Source organism: Anguilla anguilla, chromosome 5 (assembly GCF_013347855.1).
Source record: "Anguilla anguilla isolate fAngAng1 chromosome 5, fAngAng1.pri, whole genome shotgun sequence".
NCBI classification, from domain to species: domain Eukaryota; kingdom Metazoa; phylum Chordata; class Actinopteri; order Anguilliformes; family Anguillidae; genus Anguilla; species Anguilla anguilla.
The window spans coordinates 62,180,446-62,198,544 of NC_049205.1; the positions used below are offsets into that span (position 1 = coordinate 62,180,446).

At 46.7% G+C, this 18,099-nt stretch overlaps 1 protein-coding gene across 4 annotated transcripts in view; it reads right to left on the bottom strand.

Annotated features, from left to right (window-relative positions):
• Positions 1-18,099, bottom strand: part of slit2 (slit homolog 2 (Drosophila)) — a 156,114-nt gene that overhangs the window by 65,337 nt on the left and 72,678 nt on the right. For all 4 annotated transcript variants that reach the window (XM_035418964.1, XM_035418968.1, XM_035418966.1 and 1 more), the window contains exons 5-6: positions 6,414-6,485; positions 811-882 (exon numbers count right to left, since the gene is read on the bottom strand). In XM_035418964.1, coding sequence (XP_035274855.1) covers positions 811-882; positions 6,414-6,485 — 144 coding nt within the window. The remainder of the gene's footprint in view (positions 1-810; positions 883-6,413; positions 6,486-18,099) is intronic.

Below are 18,099 nucleotides of genomic sequence, written 5' to 3' on the forward strand. Positions count from 1 at the left end.
ATGTCGCCCCAGATGTCAGAGATGTCAGAGACGGGGATACGAGCTGAGATGTTACTAAACTTTACAGCCAGACAGTGAGAGAGAAAGCCCCTGATATATATCCACCGGGCTCTTAAACGTGGGGAGGAGAAGGTGCCGAAAAGGCAAGGCCAGACTACAAGCAAACCTGGAGCTCTGTTCTTTTTTTTTTTTCCTCTCCTGAAAACATCTGAAGGGCATCTCTCACATTTAAGTCTGTGACGCGCTCCAGGTCCAACGCGCTTTCCGCATTCGAGCTTCAGACAGAATAAGAGGACTCTGACCTCGTGAGTAAAACACTTTGGGGGCTAATGTGAGGAACGCTCTCCGGAGTAGTAAACAATGTTTTAATTGGATGCACCAGGTAAAAAGAAAAGAGAGACATCCCTCTCTGTCAGACCTGCTGCACAACTGAGCTATACTGTATTGCTCTCTAGCATTCATGAACATACACATATGCAAGAAAGAATAAACACACACATGCTCACACAGTCTCTCCCTCTCTCTCTCTCACACACACACACACACACACACACATGCACACATGCGCACACACACTCACACACACACACACACACACACACACACACACACACGGATGCTATCTTCCAGTCTTACCACAACAGTCCCATGCATCCAAATAAAAGCATTGTGAGCATCACACATCAGCCTATGCCTCTGCAGAGAGAGAGAGAGAGAGAGAGAGAGAGAGAGAGAGAGAGAGAGAGAGAGAGAGGGAGAGAGAGGGAGAGAGAGAGAGAGAGAGAGAGAGAAAGCGATGGATTTACTCACAGTACTTCCAGGTCACGCAGAGCCCTGAACGCCCCATCCTCGATGCAGCTGATCTGGTTGTAATCCAGCTGCCTGTTTAACGGATCGGGGGAGAGGAGGAGAGAGGAGGGGAGAGGGGAGGAAGGGAGAGAGAGAGAGAGAGGGAGAGGGAGAGGGAGAGGGAGACGGAGGTGAGATGGGCGAGCGCAGACGGTACGCGCTGCGCAGATTTCTTCCCCCCTGTCTTCCCCTCTTTCAGACACCCCCCCCCCCCCCCCCCCACACACCCTTCCAGAACGCCGAGCGGTCGGCTGGCGGTCGGCTGGCGGTCGGCGGGCTCCGGCTCCTTCCTCCCGGCGACAACGCTGTGGCTGTCGCCCCGCTGTCCCGCGCCGCCCGCGGCCTCCGACGCCTCCGACGACACCCCCCCCCCCCCCGCCCCCCCGTCTCTCTCTCCCGCTCGCCCGCCCCCCCAAACAGCACCGCCGCCGGCCGAGCGCACGCCGGAGAGAGCCCGCCCGCCCGCCAGCCGCCGCCGCCAACCGCCAACTGACAACTGCCAACCGCCAACTGCCGCCGCTTCGCCGCAGAGAAAGAGCTGCGGTAAATAATAACTGCACCTTATATTAAACGCCAGGGGAGAGCAATTTCATTACATCAAGGAAAAGCCATCCATTAAAGGCGCTCAGCGTCGTCTCCCCCCCCCCCCCCCCGAAACAATTTCATTAAGCCAAGGGGGCCGGTAAATCATGTGATGTCACACGCACCCCCCCGGTGACCCAGCGGAATGCGTTTATCACATCCTCGCAGCTGCATGTTAATTCCGCCGTCGTCCGCGGAGACAGAAGCAGCCCCCCCCCCGCCCCTCCGCCCCCCCCCACTCCCGATTTCCCTTTAAATATTTAGAGTCTGTACAGCCTTTAGCAGTAATTGTACCGCAGGGCTCGCCTGCAAGCAGTCCCACAATGACAGTTGGGGGGGGGGGGGAGGGGGCATCGAGTTTTACTTTCGCCCCCCAATCAGAGGTCGTGACCCCTGACATCGACGACAGGGCGGGCTGCATTTCATAACTGCGTTTCAGCTGGGCTCCATATTTCAAAAATCTGTCATAAGCATAACAGCGGCGTTCTCATTTAAGACACACAAAGTATCTGTAAAAAAAAATAAATAAATAAAAAATCATATCTCTTTCTAATTTTTTATTCCTGTCGCCTTCAGTTTAATTATTCTCTGGGTGCAACAACCCTGAATGGCTAATTATGGCATATTCCAGAAAGATTATAATCTGCCAATAAAGCAGATAAGGGGAAGACAATAAGTCAAACGCGGGGCTCTGCGGCCCAGTCCACACTCATCTTATTACAGTAGCGGAGGGGTATCTGGGCTCTCATCTGATTCGGTGAAGCTCAGAACGAATCATTACACGCGCAGGACAACGCCGCTGAGCGCCAGTTCTCACCGCGCGATCGCGTTCGCTTTCTCCAAACCGATAACGAGCCCGTCGTCTGTCACGGGGTGGGGAAGAGCTACAGAGCGAAAACAAGGCACGCGCCTAAACACGCCGTATCCTCGATTAGCCGCTTTAGCGTGAAACACACGCGCGGTGCACTCATTTCAACATTTCAACAGCGCACCCAATCGATTCATTTCAATATAACACGCAGAGCCTTGAACGGTCACTTGAATTAAACGTGGCTAGACTACAGAATTAAACGTAAAGAATTAGGGTTACTACTTTTATTTTTTTTACAGGATGCACCGGGGGTATTCTTCAGGTCAACGTGGATAATCCCACTGCCGACACAGACGTCGAAACGTACAGTGGGCTCTGTGAGTGCCAGTATATAGGTGGAAATGGGGAGAACCAGGCCCCCCCCACTTGATTTTGCACATTGCATTCGGGGGCCTACGTTAGGGGGGGAGGGGGGGCTGTAACCACTAACAAGGCTAATTTGGAGTTACAATAACAGCGATAACAGCCATCTTGAATTTACCCCCATTAGAGGCCTTTAAACTAGTTAAGTTAGAAAGTTTTTTTTTTTTCGCAAAATGAAGGATAGGAGCGTGTGACTAATAACACACGCTACAGGACTGGACGTAATTGGCTGCCATTATGTGTGTCGGAGTTAACCAAGCTCTTTCTCTCCCCCCCCCCCGCCCCCCGCCCCCGCCCCTGCCCCCATTGGGTGAATTAGCGATGACATCATTCGCTGGAATGGTTCCAGGAAAGCGGTTGGCCGTCGGGTGCCAACCGAACAGGAAAGAGTGCGTGAGACGCCGAACAGTAATTACCTCATACAGGTGAGCGATGGGAAACGCGCACGCTGTGCTCAAACCGCGGTTAAAAATGGCATTTTACAAAACCGACTGGAACAGACTGTAAGAGCACTGTACACTGTGCTCACGTGGGCACATAATAATCATAAACTGTTCAACACAGGAGGTGCTTTTTGAGGCGAAAATGCATTAAAAATGCAAAAGAGAATTAAAATTTTAAGTAAAGCGTAAATTTGTTCCCGCATACCATCTCAGCAAATGACACCGAATATCCCCAGCAGCTAAAAGCGCTATTCTAATGACGAGCTTCTCAAATAATTTAGCTAATTGCTGCTGTATTTCTTTTTTTTTTTTTAAACCGTCATAAAATACATCCGCCGTGATCCGCCAATCAATTTTTTTTCACTGACCCTAAAAGTAACAACAAGCACCAACTGTTCCTCCCCACACAGACCGGAGAGAAACTGCCTCGTGACAAATTGAAGGAGGGAAAAAAAAAACCATTTAATATCACCTAATTTGCCTAATGCAGTCTGTGGCTTAATTAGGGGGAGGGCTGATATATGTTTTTGCCCATATCTCATTAACCTTTGCTGTCAATTCGATAAATCACTACCCCCCACCAATCTCTTAAATCAGACAAGCCCCCGCCACGAGCCCCAAACCTCACCCCCCACCCCCCTCACCCCCCACCCCCCCCCCCAGCCCCCGCTTAAGGGAGCAGTGTTTCATACCTGCTCAAGTCTGCGGTTGGGGATTAAATAAAGACCCCCCCCCCCCCCATGGCATAAAGCCTATCTGCAGTTTTTAGGGAGAGATTTCTCCTCTCACAGAAAGACTAGGAGCCTTGCCGAAATCTCGGGTGTCTTGTAAGAAGAAGAGGATTACAAGACACGTGGACTTCCTTATTCATCATCTCTCCGTCTCTCTGTCTCTCTATCTCTCTCCCTCTCCCTCATCCTGTCTCTTTCTCTCTCCTCCTCTATTTCTCTCTCTTTCTCCCTCACTCTGTCCTTTACCTCTCAGTCTCTCTCTCACCCTCTCTTCCTCTCTCTTTCTGTCTCTATCTCTCTCCCTCTCCCTCATCCTCTCTTTCTCTCACCTCCTCTATTTCGCTCTTTCTCCCTCTCTCTGTCTCTCTCTCTCTTTCTCCCTCACGCTCTGCCCTCTACCTCTCAGTCTCTCCCTCTCTGTCTGTCTCTCTCTCTTTCTCTCTGTCTCTCACCCTCTCTTCTTCTCTCTGTCTCTCTCTCTCTCTCACCCTCTGTCTATCCCTCTCCTTCTCCACCAGACATTCGGATTGAGACGTACTGTAAGAAAGATGTTTGTACTGCAGCCTAGGGTAAATCCCCCCCCCCCACTCCGCCACCCTCCCCAAAAAATAAATACATAAATAACATTTAAAAAGGCTTTGCTACACTTAGACAAATCAGAGTGTCGGGGCATCACAATACCATTGATTACTAAGGCGATTCAGTTTCCCCAGTACTGTACTGTACATAACAATTAGAATGTGGGGGTTTGACAAAGCCTTTTGCAGCAATTAATGTGCGCTTTCGACCACGGCTGTGTTATCAAATTAGCCAAGCCGAATCAATCGACGTGCGCTAAGTGCCGGGTTTCAATGCCGACAGCCAGCCCAAAACGCTGGAGGACAAAAGATTTCTAATTACCAATATTACAGCGCACGAGGACAAGAGCTCAAAACAGAAAACCAGCCCAAAACACGAGCCCGTTCCTCCCGTGTTCGACTGGCTAAGGGCTGTACGAGGTACCACGCTTTCCAAACGCTCTTCGGCCACCTCCGGTGCACCGCAGGTAGCACTAGCGCACCTGCAGCGCGCTGCGTAGCGCACACGGTCGACGTCTGCCGAAAACGCGCGATGGAAATCGAGACGGAGCGCTGCTCGTTTGCGAATTCTCAAGCCGTCCTCAGGTCTGGAAAAAAATACAGACGCGTCGTCAGGAGTGACAGGTTTTAAAAAACTCTCTCGTCCGGCCCACCCATAAAAATCGCACATAAGCCGACGCACACACCGTGACTTCAGAAGTGTTCAGACCCGTATATTTTATATTCCGCCGCGTCGGGGAAGGAGAGGACGGCGGAGCTCGCCCCGCCGGACGATTTTATTTCCTCTCTTTTATTTCGCCAATCGGGGGATGAATCAGAGGAGGGGAGGAGGGGACGACGAATACAGACAAACTGAGCAAAGAAGCAGTCGAGTCGGGCGTTCGGATACCATGGCCGCCTGAACACGACCACCTGAACACATCCGCCTGGAACTGCCTGATCATGGCTGACTGAACACAATCACCTTAACACAATCACCTCAACACAGCTGCCTCAACACAACCGCCTGAATATGACTGCCTAAACACGACTGTCTGAACACAATCACCTTAACACAATCACCTCAACACAGCCGCCTGAATATGACTGCCTAAACACGACTGTCTGAACACAATCACCTTAACACAATCACCTCAACACAGCTGCCTGAATATGACTGCCTAAACACGACTGTCTGAACACAATCACCTCAACACGACCACCTCAACACGACCGCCTCAACACAGCAGCCTCAACACGGCACTGTCTCACGGACTACACGCAACGTAGGCCTAACCGCTACACGGAAAAATCAACATCGACAGAGTATCTTAAGCAGAGTTGAATCTTATCTTAGCCAGAGTTCTAGTGAAAGGAACCCGAATCAGACGGAACGGTGTGCAGCGTGGAGTTCTAACGAAAAGAACCCCAAACGCAAATTTGTTCTGTTTCCATTTCTATCTAACGTGCCACTGGTCTTGCTCAGCCATTCGAGGAATGGCCCTGTTCTTTTGAGAGGAGAAAAGGGGAAATATGCACTGTCAGCATTTTCATCCGCATCATCGGAATCCTTACTGTACGGCAGTGTAGCACAGTGGGTAAGGAACTGGTCTCGTAACCTGAAGGTCGCAGGTTCGATTCCCCGGTAGGACACTGCCGTTGTACCCTTGAGCAAGGTACTTAACCTGCATTGCTTCAGCATATATCCAGCTGTATAAATGGATGCAATGTAAATGCTTAGTAAAATGTTGTGTAAGTCACTCTGGATAAGAGCGTCTGCTAAATGCCAGTAATATAACGTAATGTCCATTCCTGTTCTGGACGTAGCTGCAGAAGGCCTGTCCAAATCCCGTCTGTCTGCTCGTGGAAGCGCTCTTATCTCCACCTCGATGTCCTCTGAAGAGACCGGCGGCTTCACGTCAAGCCGACCGACTGGAAACGGCTCCGTTTGCACGACGGATCAAAAAAATGGCGTTAATTAAAAACTTTATTGGCCGCGAGCGCGTTCGATACTCACAGGTTCTTGATCTCCACCGCTCCTCGGAAGGCCTTCCTCGGGATACCTTGGATCTGGTTCTCGCTCAGATCTCTGAAACGGGAAGAAGAAAAGAAAAAGAGAAAAAAGAGGAGAAGAAAAGAAAAGAAAAGGGGAGAAAGAGAAATTGAATTTAGCGTGCGTGCAACTTCTTCGGCGCACAAAAAAAGGACACAGTCAAGCCAAACACAAAGACACATCGAAGCGCGTCTCCGTTCACGCACTGCAGTGGCCACAGCGGCTCTCCGTGGGCTATGGGGCACAGTCACAAAAAGCGTCCAAAATATGCCTTTCGTGACTCTGTGAATGAGAGTGCACTCCATGTCCCGCCTGTGAGTGCGTCTGTGAGCGCGGCAGCTGTGCCTGACCCAAAGGCTGGCTCGCGAGCGCACGCGAAAGAGAAGAAGGGGAAACAACCTGTTCGCCGTGATTTCATTTTCCGGGGCCCTTTTCCGTAATGTGGGAAAATAAGAATACGGCTGCGTCCGCGCCCCGGCGATAAATCTGAAATCCAGCGCCGGCTCCGGGGTGACATACGGGTCGCCACTCGTTGTGGGGACTTGATTTAAAGAAAAGGGGGGGGGGGGGGAATGTGGAACTCCTTTTTGCAGGATGCTTGCTACGAGCCAAACTGAAAAATTACGGGAATATCAGTAACTTAACTAATTAATGCATTTATGCTTTTTTTTTGTTTTGGTTTGTTTAATTATTAATCAAAAATTATATTCAATATAAAATTTTAAAAAACTGTCTGCATTTTCATGCGCAAAAAAAAAACTATACAGGTAGTGCATGATTAAATATGCGAATCTGCATTAATAATATGCATGCGAGTGTAGAACATAGCTTATAAAAATGTAAATGCATTTCTCCAATACACTCCAGGTTTATGCATCTTGCTCCATCTTCCCAGATTGCTTGATTCGTAAATTCAACACGGACATTATTTTACGAGACCTATATATTTCCTCTTCTCTCTAAGGTATATTTTGTCTGACGAGATTAAAACAGAAAAAAAATTGAAACAATAAACATTCGTTTCACGTCAAAACAAGCCTGTTTTGTTTTTACGGTTCCTGAAAAAAAAAATCATCGTTATGCTACCACACAGTTATCATTCAGCGCTAAACAACATAATTGGAGTTAGCAATTAATTTAGCTTTTTTTTTTTCTTTTCTGGATAAAAGGAGTTGTTTAAAATGTTCCCGCCGCAGGGAGAATATTTCTTCAGAACTGGGAAGCTTGGAGCGCACGGTGTAATTTTTAGCGTGGAGAACAGCCGTTATCGTTCTCCCGCGAGGTCGCGCGCGCGGGCGGGGTTTATCGCTGAAAGCCGGCGCGCACACGGGCTGAAACCGCGCGACGGCTCAACAGCGCAGAACCGCGCCGCGCGAATTCAGCGCCGGGGGGGAGAAGCCGTTCGCGGGCGGCGTCCACGACAGGACCCGAGCAGCCGAGACAGAAACACGCGTTGGGCAAAAAAAACCCGAAAAATAAAAATATAAACAAAGAAAGAGAAGAGGTTATGTGAGATTTATTTATTCCAACTGCAGGGGAGGCACAGCACCAAACAACTGCAGCAAGTGGGGGGAAAAAACAGCCGGGTGGCTGTGCAGAAAACAGCAGGTGAGTTTTTTTTTTACGGCCTAGATTTACGTTCTGTAGTTAAAAATAAAAAAATAAATAAAAAGAACCACAGTGGAAGCTAGAAAGAGAATCACAGGCTTGGTAGCACTGGGGGTAGCACTGCCTCTGTAATAACCTTAGCTGCATCGTGGTGTGATGCCACTGGCCACACGTCCCCCTATTTTAGGTCTCGTGTGATGCGTCAGCCTCGACCAATGAGAAACAAGCTCACGGAGAGTGACAGTTACCCTCGCGGAACACCGTCTGACAGTGTTCAGCAGGCAGGCCGAGCAAGGCCAGCTCACAAATGCAGTCGTCCAATCAGATCCTTCCCCTGGATTGTACATATTTTCCCACAAGGCAGCTGTAAGTGACGTTCGGCTGTGAAAGAATGATTAGAGGGACGAGCGACGGCTGAGGCTGGCAGGCACCCGCTGACCGCGCGTGACGGACAGGTCCGACGCCATGGCAACGCGCTGATCTCATCGGCAGACGTGGAACTCCTTCAGCCCCCCCCGTCAGCCTAACCCCCGCCCCCTCCGCGTTTCGATTGGCCAATCAATCAGGCCCTTTCACCCGGGAAATGGCAATCAGCTAATTCCCGGTGCTTAGTGCGAGTTCTTCGAATCCCGAAGACAAACGGTCCCTGCCAACGTTAGCCACACAGCTCTGCTGTAACATTCTCCCGTGATAAAAAAAAAAAAAATCTAATAAATCTATGAACAAAGGATGAAAAATGAAAAAATAAACAGGCCGAGACGAAAAACAGGGACCGGAGTTATCACTGCGGACAGCTGCTGTTCCAGTGACTGTTTCAGCACGACTGCAACGTCAACAAACCTCACTGGAATGCACAGAGAGAGAGAGAGAGAGAGAGAGAGAGAGAGAGAGAGAGAGAGAGAGAGAGAGAGAGAGAGAGAGAGAGAGAGAGAGAGAGAGAGAGAGAGAGAGAGAGAGAGAGAGAGAGAGAGAGAGAGAGAGAGAGAGAGAGAGAGAGAGAGAGAGAGAGAGAGAGAGCAGCGGGGTCTGGGAGGTACATAGCTGGCAGTTTTGTGGCATTAAGCTGTAATGACCATAACTGATTAAGAGATGCCTTCTTATTATGAGGGATCAGGAAGCATGGCCAAAGCGGACAATTAAATCAACGGGGGGTAGGGGGGGCAGTTAATCCAAAAACCACGGCTTCTGCCAATAAACACAACAAAACGGCCTCCTGTTCATCCTCTACAGTGTGACAGAAACGCTCAGAGCGGGTTTAATACTCACACCGCTGTTTATTTATTTCGTCTCCAAGGAGCTGCACCAATGGCAGGTAATAACAGCCTCCAAAAAAAAAAAAACATTTTTTTTTCCTTTATCATTTTTTCATTATTTTATCTAGAAACCTGTAATTTAACCGTGATGCAATTGCCCCCCCCCCTCACCAACCCCCTTCAAGGTGCTTCCACAATGAAAAGCGAGACGAAGAAGAAGATGAGACGAAGATGAAGCAGGTTTGGCTCTTCCTCCTTTTCGACTCTTTTTTCAAACAGCTGGCCTAAGCGTTTCTCTCGCGGTGGAGTTCCTGTTCCTGTTCCTGGCTTCCTGCGAGCCTCAGCTGAGCAGTGGCAACCTTGTCTCCTTCACTAACACATCCACATGTCTGTGCTCTGAGAGCTTGACTTGGCTACGGCGTGTAGCACCGTGTGCCTCGACCACGAATCAAATCTTCTGCAGGGAAAATAAATATTTTAATTTTCCCTGGCGTCTTTCACTGTGAATTTGCTGGGAGATCGACGTCTACCAGCCCTGAAGTTGATTTTTTGGGGGGAAATCTTTTTTGACCTTCCTTTTAACCTGGGCCTCTGGACTATTTCATACAATGCAGGTGGAAAAACAGAATGCCAACATCTTAGATGAACCATAGCACTTCATAGCTCTTTTAGGCAATCGACAGTAACCCTAGACCCACCGCACTGTCTAAACGACTTAACCAACACATTCAATCAAAATGCCAGGTGCCTGTTTGAATTCTGCATACACTTTGGCCAGGATTCAATCAGCATTTGTCCTTGACATTGACTCACAAATTGAATACAAGCAGGTTTTTTTTCTTCTTCTTCTTCTTCACAAAATCAGACTGCTGGCTTAGTTTTGGTTATTGCCGAAACGCCGTTTGTTCATAAAAGCACAACCACCTACACTTTAAACATTAGGGACAAATTTTTAATTGAATCCTGGCTTTTATTTCAGCACGGATGAATATGAGAAAGAGCAGAATAATAAGAAGCATAAATTATGTCACACATCAGTTATTCACACCAGGGCAAAATAATTAATCATAAAAAATAAAAAAAATAAAAAATAAGTGTGGGCAAACGTCACTTGACAAAGAGCACGGTGTCTTTTCCTATTACAATAACAGTGATTTATGGGTGTAATTTGACACACAATGGTGGCCGTGAGAGCCGCGGAGGCTGCCATGACGGTAGGCCAGGAAATGGATAGCAGGGAGACTGCGAGAGTCACGTTTCCAGGGCTCAAATAACGTGTATTTAGGGGCTCTCTTATCTTTTATTGGCCGCTTCATTAAGCTGGGAAGGGCGGCCATTTTAATGGCGGCTGTCAAACTCTGCCCCGAAAGAAGCTATAACACTGGGAGCAAGCGGCAGGCGAGAAAAAAAAGAGAGAGAGAGAAAAAGAAAAAAAGAGAGAGAGAAAAAAGTGTCTTACTCAACTGGGGCGCTGTGTGACAGCTCAGGCAAGAAATCAGAATCCAGAAAAAATCGTTAGCAGGAGTTACCGCCAACTGCTAGAAATATGAATTGACACTCGACTCTACTCGTAGCTCCTGTACCACTTGCACATTACATGTCCTACACTTGTATTACATGTACTGCACTTGTATCGTTATCTTGATGTCGTAGCTTGTTGCCATGCCATTACCCATTTCCCAGAGAGCATTGTGCCTTGCTGAAGGTCATGCCAAGGTCATAACACTGTCCTCCACGCTACCGCTAACGTTAACTTACAGCAGTCGTCTCTCCCACCGCGTGCTCTGTTTGGCGTTAAGAGACTTGCAGAGAGCTCAACTCTCCTGCGTCAGGTGTGAGACTCACTCACAGAGGTCACACAGAGGTCACGCACTCACACACCCAGCTGTAGTAGTCTTACGTATTTCTACTAAATTAAATGGGCTGGGTAATCAGTTTTAGATTATGAGTTTGCCACAAACGGTAAATAGATTAGTTTGGAAAGATTGATCTTTCAACCCCCCCACCCCACAAATTTTCCAGACCCCCAGCAATTCCCAAAATATCACGCATTTGGATTCTCCAAATTTTAGACTTATGACTCAGAGAAAAAGTACCTGCTGTTTTAGTTTGGAAACCTTGGCCGCTCACCTTAATGTCATACCCTGCGACGCCCTCTCTCACAAGACTAACAAATAGCTGCGTCTGAAATCACAGTTACGAGTCTAGGGACGACGTAACCTGAACAGATGGTTGTGGAAATCGCAGAGATCTAAGACAACATGAGACATATGGAAATGGTTGCGGTCTGACCTGAAATCAAGGCACGAAAAGCAGAGGGTAACAGACTGAGACAATCCAGACGACTCGAGAGCCAGTCATCTCATTTCAGACGGCAGAGGCATCCTCGTAGGCACGAGAGGGGGAATATAATCTTTTTTTGACACTTATGAAAGTCGAGTGTCACCGAGGAAAACGAGTGCATTTTTTAATACACAATCTTTACGGCAAACACAATATGCTGCAATATAAAAATGTGCAGAGATTAGCTGGGGTTATAGTTAATGCAAGGACTGCCATTTAAAGACAGACAAGAGTAAAAACAGTACTAAATGTTTGATATCTTATGCTCTAAATGAATTTCCTTGGTTATCAAAATGCCTGATACAGCATTGATAATTAATAATATTTTATAACAATATGCTGCATGCTATCAGTTAAGGCAAACACTGAATCGTGCCAAGACTCAAAGCTAGACTGATATTAAACAGTCAAAGCACACCGTGCATGTGTGTATGCTCTCAAATATGTATTTTGGCAATTAGACCTACACTTTTGGAAATGTACTTCTGAGCCAAGCATTCTTATCTGTGGTTCTGCCCAGTAATCTGTACTGAAGTAAGCCATTCCACGTGTCAATAAACATGTCCTGCATTAGTGGTGCGGTCGGCGCAAGTAATAGAATTAAGCCTCTCGTTATGTATTCTGGCCTTTAAAACAGATATTTCTGAATTAACTTCATATCGGCCCCCCCGGCCCATTTCATAGCGACCTCGCCAACGAAAATCAATTTGTAATCACCTCGCCGCGCGGACAAATGAGATTCAGACGTCGTCTGAAGACGTCGGTTTAACTACGCTCTCCTCGCTCATTTCGGCGAAAAAAAAACCAAATAAATAAAAAATGGTAAAGTGTCATTGGACGAGAGTGATGTGAGTCACAGAGGGTGTTTTTTTTTTCTTTTTGTCCCTTTTTTTTTCTCGCTGATCAAAGCGGGTTTTTTCGTGTCATCGTCTGGCGTGGGTTAGCGGGGGGGGGGGCGGTTCCTCCGTTGATCACGCAGCCCGGGAAACGGTCCCGAAAAAGCATTTTAATACGAGACTCCAGCAGATATCACGGTCACACCCGGGCCGGGCCCGTCCCGTCGGGCTCGGCTGCATAAATATTAAAATACTCATCTAATCAGTTCCATGTCCGCTTGGATATGAGCATGTGTTCATGTCACGGAACTCCTGCACTCGGGTCCGTTCCATCAGATCACAGCGGGCTGTATCCCGAGATTTCACATTTCGTACGCGATATTGTGAGCTTGGCAGTCGATAAGACACTGTTATGCATAAAACAGTAAAAAATCTGATACTTATATTTGCTTTTAAAAATACACACAAAGGACATTGATATTAGAGTTCTAGCCAGGGTTGCATGGAACAACAACAAAAAAAAGTAGGCCCGTGTAACCAATTTAATATCCACGCTGCCAGTTTTGAGGACATTAAGCAAATTGAGACAGAATATTTCCAACTGTCTCCAGACAGACCCCTCCGTGAGAACATTAAATGGAAGACACAATGTTCCATAGCTTTAAATTCTAAGTACATAACAAGAAAAAGTCTGTATTAGTATAGTGGGCTGCCCGCACTACAGAAGAACAGATCAGAAAGTTCATGTTATTAGAAATCAGAAGCAAGTTACTATTCAGCTAAGTCATTACAGTAGTTTTTACAAAACATGAAGGAAAAAAGCAAGATTTAGAGATCACTACACCCAAATAAAAAGGCTGAACTCCACTACACATTCAGTTATAATAACATTTCTTTGCAGCCCAAATTCCCGGGAGAAAACTAGTGTGTTATTCAGCATCTGTGTGTTTTTGTCTTTTTTGATAAGCACACACTTCTAAGACTGAAAAGTGAAAATGTATTTATTTTATATTATTTGCTGATGTGTAATTAGGGAGTACAGTAAAAGCTGACTGTATGAGGATTGACAGGAAGTGCATGTCACGCATGTCAGGGAAGAGGTTCCTAACAGGAACCAGGGCGGACGAACAGAGGAGGTAGAGAAACTCCGTGACAACTCTGTGGAGCAACCAATCCCCTCACAGGAGCCCATTATGACACCACAGATGGTTACCCAATGGTTAAAATCTGTGTCTTGTGATGTCACAATGATGCAGCCCTGTCATTCCAGACCTATTATAATTCTTTTTTTTTTTTTTTTTATAAATAATTCATTTCTGTTTTTCTTTTAAAACAGAGCTCTTTTGCAGCTGTGGATTACTGTCAGTATGTCTTCACTTTTTCCTCTTCATATTTTTTTTTTTTTTTGCTTTTTAATGATTATTTTGAAAGGCATTTTCCTCCCTCCCATGTTTCACTGTATTTCATCATACACCAACTGAAGTAAGTAAAGGTTCATGTCCAGAGAATACATGTACTGCATGGAGAAGTGTGTGTGGAATGACTTGCATTAAAAAGAAGCTGCTTTGTTCTTTAGATCATTATAACCGAACATTATAACACAAGCTAGAAGAAAGTGAGCATTTGTTGTAAGTGCTCAAGACTGGTATGAAATTCTGTATTTTTGAGTAATCCTCTTGTACTACCACTACTACTACTACTACTACTACTAATAATAATAATAATAATAATAATATGAGGTGTATTAAACAAAAATAAGACTGGTTCAACAATTAACATTCAAGAATTTGTTCGCCTTCGACAATCATTCACAAATCTATTTTCGTTTCACTGAACAGAGACTACAATATTAATACTTTCGCCAAGAAAATGTCAAATGTATGTCAAGCTCAAATTAGGTACACATGTTAAATGAGAATAGACGGGGGGAAACTTCCTGATAATTTTGGGAGAAAAGCACAAGGTGCCCTTTGAAGAACTGATCGTGACACGTTATCATTCATTTTAGATAAAAGGGCTGAATTTTCTGCAGCTAATATAATCTGACTATTGCATTATTGATGCGCTCATGCCCGCATCCCTTTTTCGAAATGCCACTTTCGCTGCGGCCCAAAGTCAAAATTAAACCGCGCGAAATGTTTTATTTAAGCATACATATTTTACTTTCCAATCATATTACTGCTGAAGCTTATTGAATTTGCCTTTGCATGTGAAATGCAATAGTCTGGCCTGGCTCGCAATGTAGCACAGACGGATGCAGAACCATTTTCATAATGATAATAACTTCCGCACAGTCTCCGGATTTGTAAAGACGGCTTTGCTTCATGTACCTCAAATTGAGTTACCTGCTTCTAATTTGAAATCAAACTGGTAAAAAAAATAAATAAATAATAATTAATGTATATGTTTTAACCTGACCATGGAAATTAGACCTGAAGGCATTGTGGGATACATTCCTCCGGGAGTCTGTGGTGGTGCAGCCATAATGGTCCTGCTCTCCAGCGGTATGAATAGGGGCGGAGCCACACTGTCCATCTGTCACACCTCGGCTCCGCCCCCCAGAATCAAGAGTACAGACCATGGATAGGACAAACTGAATTTAGACACACACACACAAACATGCACACACAGACATACAGTCCACGCACTCATACACATATATACACACACGCACATAAAATTCACACAGGCACGTACGTACGCACACAGCACCCGCAGACACAATGTACATGGGCACTACCACTTTTTAAAAAAGTGCTTACTACTCATCATAACGAATCGAAGTTGAAAAGACTGCTCGAGCAAATCGCACAAACTCTGATTCTGACCTGCAGCACAACACCGTCCCGTCCAGAAAGGAAGCTACCGTTACCTCCGGTTTTCAGTCAGGACCGTCTATCATTCGCGCTTCGCGTTACCGCGCATTATTCCTGGAAGAGGAATAACCGCCATCTGCCACGGGACGGGCCCACAATTGATTTAAGGACTGCAGCCGGGCCGGGGCTGATGGGTATTAATCAGGGCCGCCCGCCGCTCTGTCGGCACCCCGGGGACATCGATCTTCATTGGGCAGTGTGACACACGGTCCTCACAAGTCACCTAGAAATACACGCCCCCCCCCCCCCCCCCCCGGCAGTCTGACATTGGTTTTGATGCCCTAGCGACCCTGCTCCTCTTCCTCGGCCCAACCAGGTGCCAGGACCAGCCAGCACCTCAGTCCGCCAGGAGATCAGCACGAATGCACTGGTCAGCTGTGACCGTCAGATCTCAATAGGCGCAACCAGGCAGATTTAGCCAACATATTCAGCTTAGCTTAAATGTGAGAAGGATGTTAAGGTCTGCATTCAATCAACATTTGTCCTCAAATTTAACTTAAATGAAACACATTATAGGCAAGATCAGCAAATGCAACGCATACATTTGCCAAGCTGTGCCCAGCATTCCATCAACATTTTAACTTTGACAAATGTTTAAAGGGAATGTTTTTTTTCCCTCTTCACAAACAGAGCGCAGGGCTTTTTAAAACTGACTTGCCAGGCTCGCTAGTCAAAGTTAAGGACAAATGGTGATTGAATTTCAGCTTGAGTGCGAATAAATAAAAAAAAAGAAACTGAAGCACTAGAATTTATATGAGTCAATGTTACAGTCAGACGGACTCCAGCCTCATGCCTGGGTCGATAATGTAAACAGACAGGTAAGTTCTTTAGCTGTCTCCTCTGTTCTTCAACTACAGACTTTCCCAAAAAATGAACCTTTATTGACAGTACCATGCCATTTAAGTGTGTGGAGAGACAGGAGACTGAACCATTATCGTGTTCTGTAAAAAGTCCTTTCAAGTTCCATTGAATAATGTCCTAAAAGGCCCATAACATCCGTGTCATGCCTAGAGTTAGGGGGCAAATACCATTTCAGTTCTGTCAATCCAGGAAATGAACTGACATTCAATTCATGGGTTGAAATATCCTCGTTGAAACATTTGGGGCAACTTTTTTTTATGAATGGAATTTAAAGTCATTTCCTGAGCCGGATTGAGCAGAAAGGCACGGGGCCCCAGCCAGGGGCCCATTGGACACGCCAGGAGAAATTTTGGCTGCCCTTCTGAAGAGGAGTAGATTGGTCGCACATGCCCAGAACCGTGCCCCGTAGCCAGATCGCCGTTTTAAAGAGGCGCATGGGGCGTGCAAGGGCCTCTCTCTGGAGAGAGAGGGGTGTGGCCTAGGGTTGCCAGATTCGGAATCTCTCAAAACCGGACAACACGCACTGCTGGGATCATGAACAAGGATGGGGGGGGGGGGGTTATCGGAACATTATCAGAATGGGGAGCATTTGAAACCAACTATACACTTATTTTGTCTATTACTCTGAACGGACAACAAACTGTGACATGTACAAATATTTTGAAAACCGGGCATTTTTTCTCTTCCAAAAGCGGAATGACTGGCAAGCCTGAGTGTAGGTGGAGGTCAGTTGGCAGCACTGACAGCGCTTGGCAGCACTGACAGAGAGTGTGCTAGGCGCTGCATATTTAGCGTGCAGGCGTTGGATGATGAGGCTAGGGGTGAATGCTAAGTAATGCACAGGTCTTAGGGCTGTGTCTCTGTCGGGGGTGCGGGGGGGGGGAGGTGTGGGGGGGGGGGGGGCTGCTGTGTGGTGTGGAAGGTGAGAGTGATGGAGGGGACAGGGTGTCATTTATGGGCTGGCTGGATGGGGCAGGAATTCAAACGATGCTTCCCTAAACGTGGCGCGAATCTTTATCTGCGATTCATCTGTATCGGTATACACACACACACACACACACATATCTGCACACTCACACACACACACACACACACACACATATCTCTACACTCACACACACACACACACACACACACACACACACACACATCTGCACACTCACACACACACACACACACACACACACATATCTCTACACTCACACACACACACACACACACACACACACACATCTGCACACTCACACACACACACACACACACACGCAAGCACACACACACACACACACACATATCTGCACACTGACACATGCACACACACTCACACACACACACACACACATATCTGTACACTCACACACACACACACACACACACACACATATCTGCACACTCACACACACACACACACATATCAGTACACTCGCACACACACACATACGCAAGCAAACACAAGCACACACACACACACACACACACATACATACTTGTGAGCGTACACACACAAAAAAAAAATAAAAGTTGAGACTTGCTCAAATGTGTTACCTAGGCCGTGAATAAGACCAGCTACAGTAGCTTCATGCAAAGCGCATTGCAGAGCCCCGTAGTCCTCAGTATGGCCCTGTGATAGAAAATGGCTCCTCACACTGTAAAACTACAAAACAAACACACACCCACACATGCACGGCTTCTCAGACATCACCCGTTTGCTTTACGTGAAATTAGAGCAGTGGGAAAAATATATGGAGGTGTGGTATGTGTCTGAATAAGACCTTTTTAACTCCGTCTGGTCATATCCAATTGTCCTTTTCACATGTTATCTCTGCTGGACTTCTGCACATGTCCTCATCCTTTAAAGTACACTGAGTCTTTC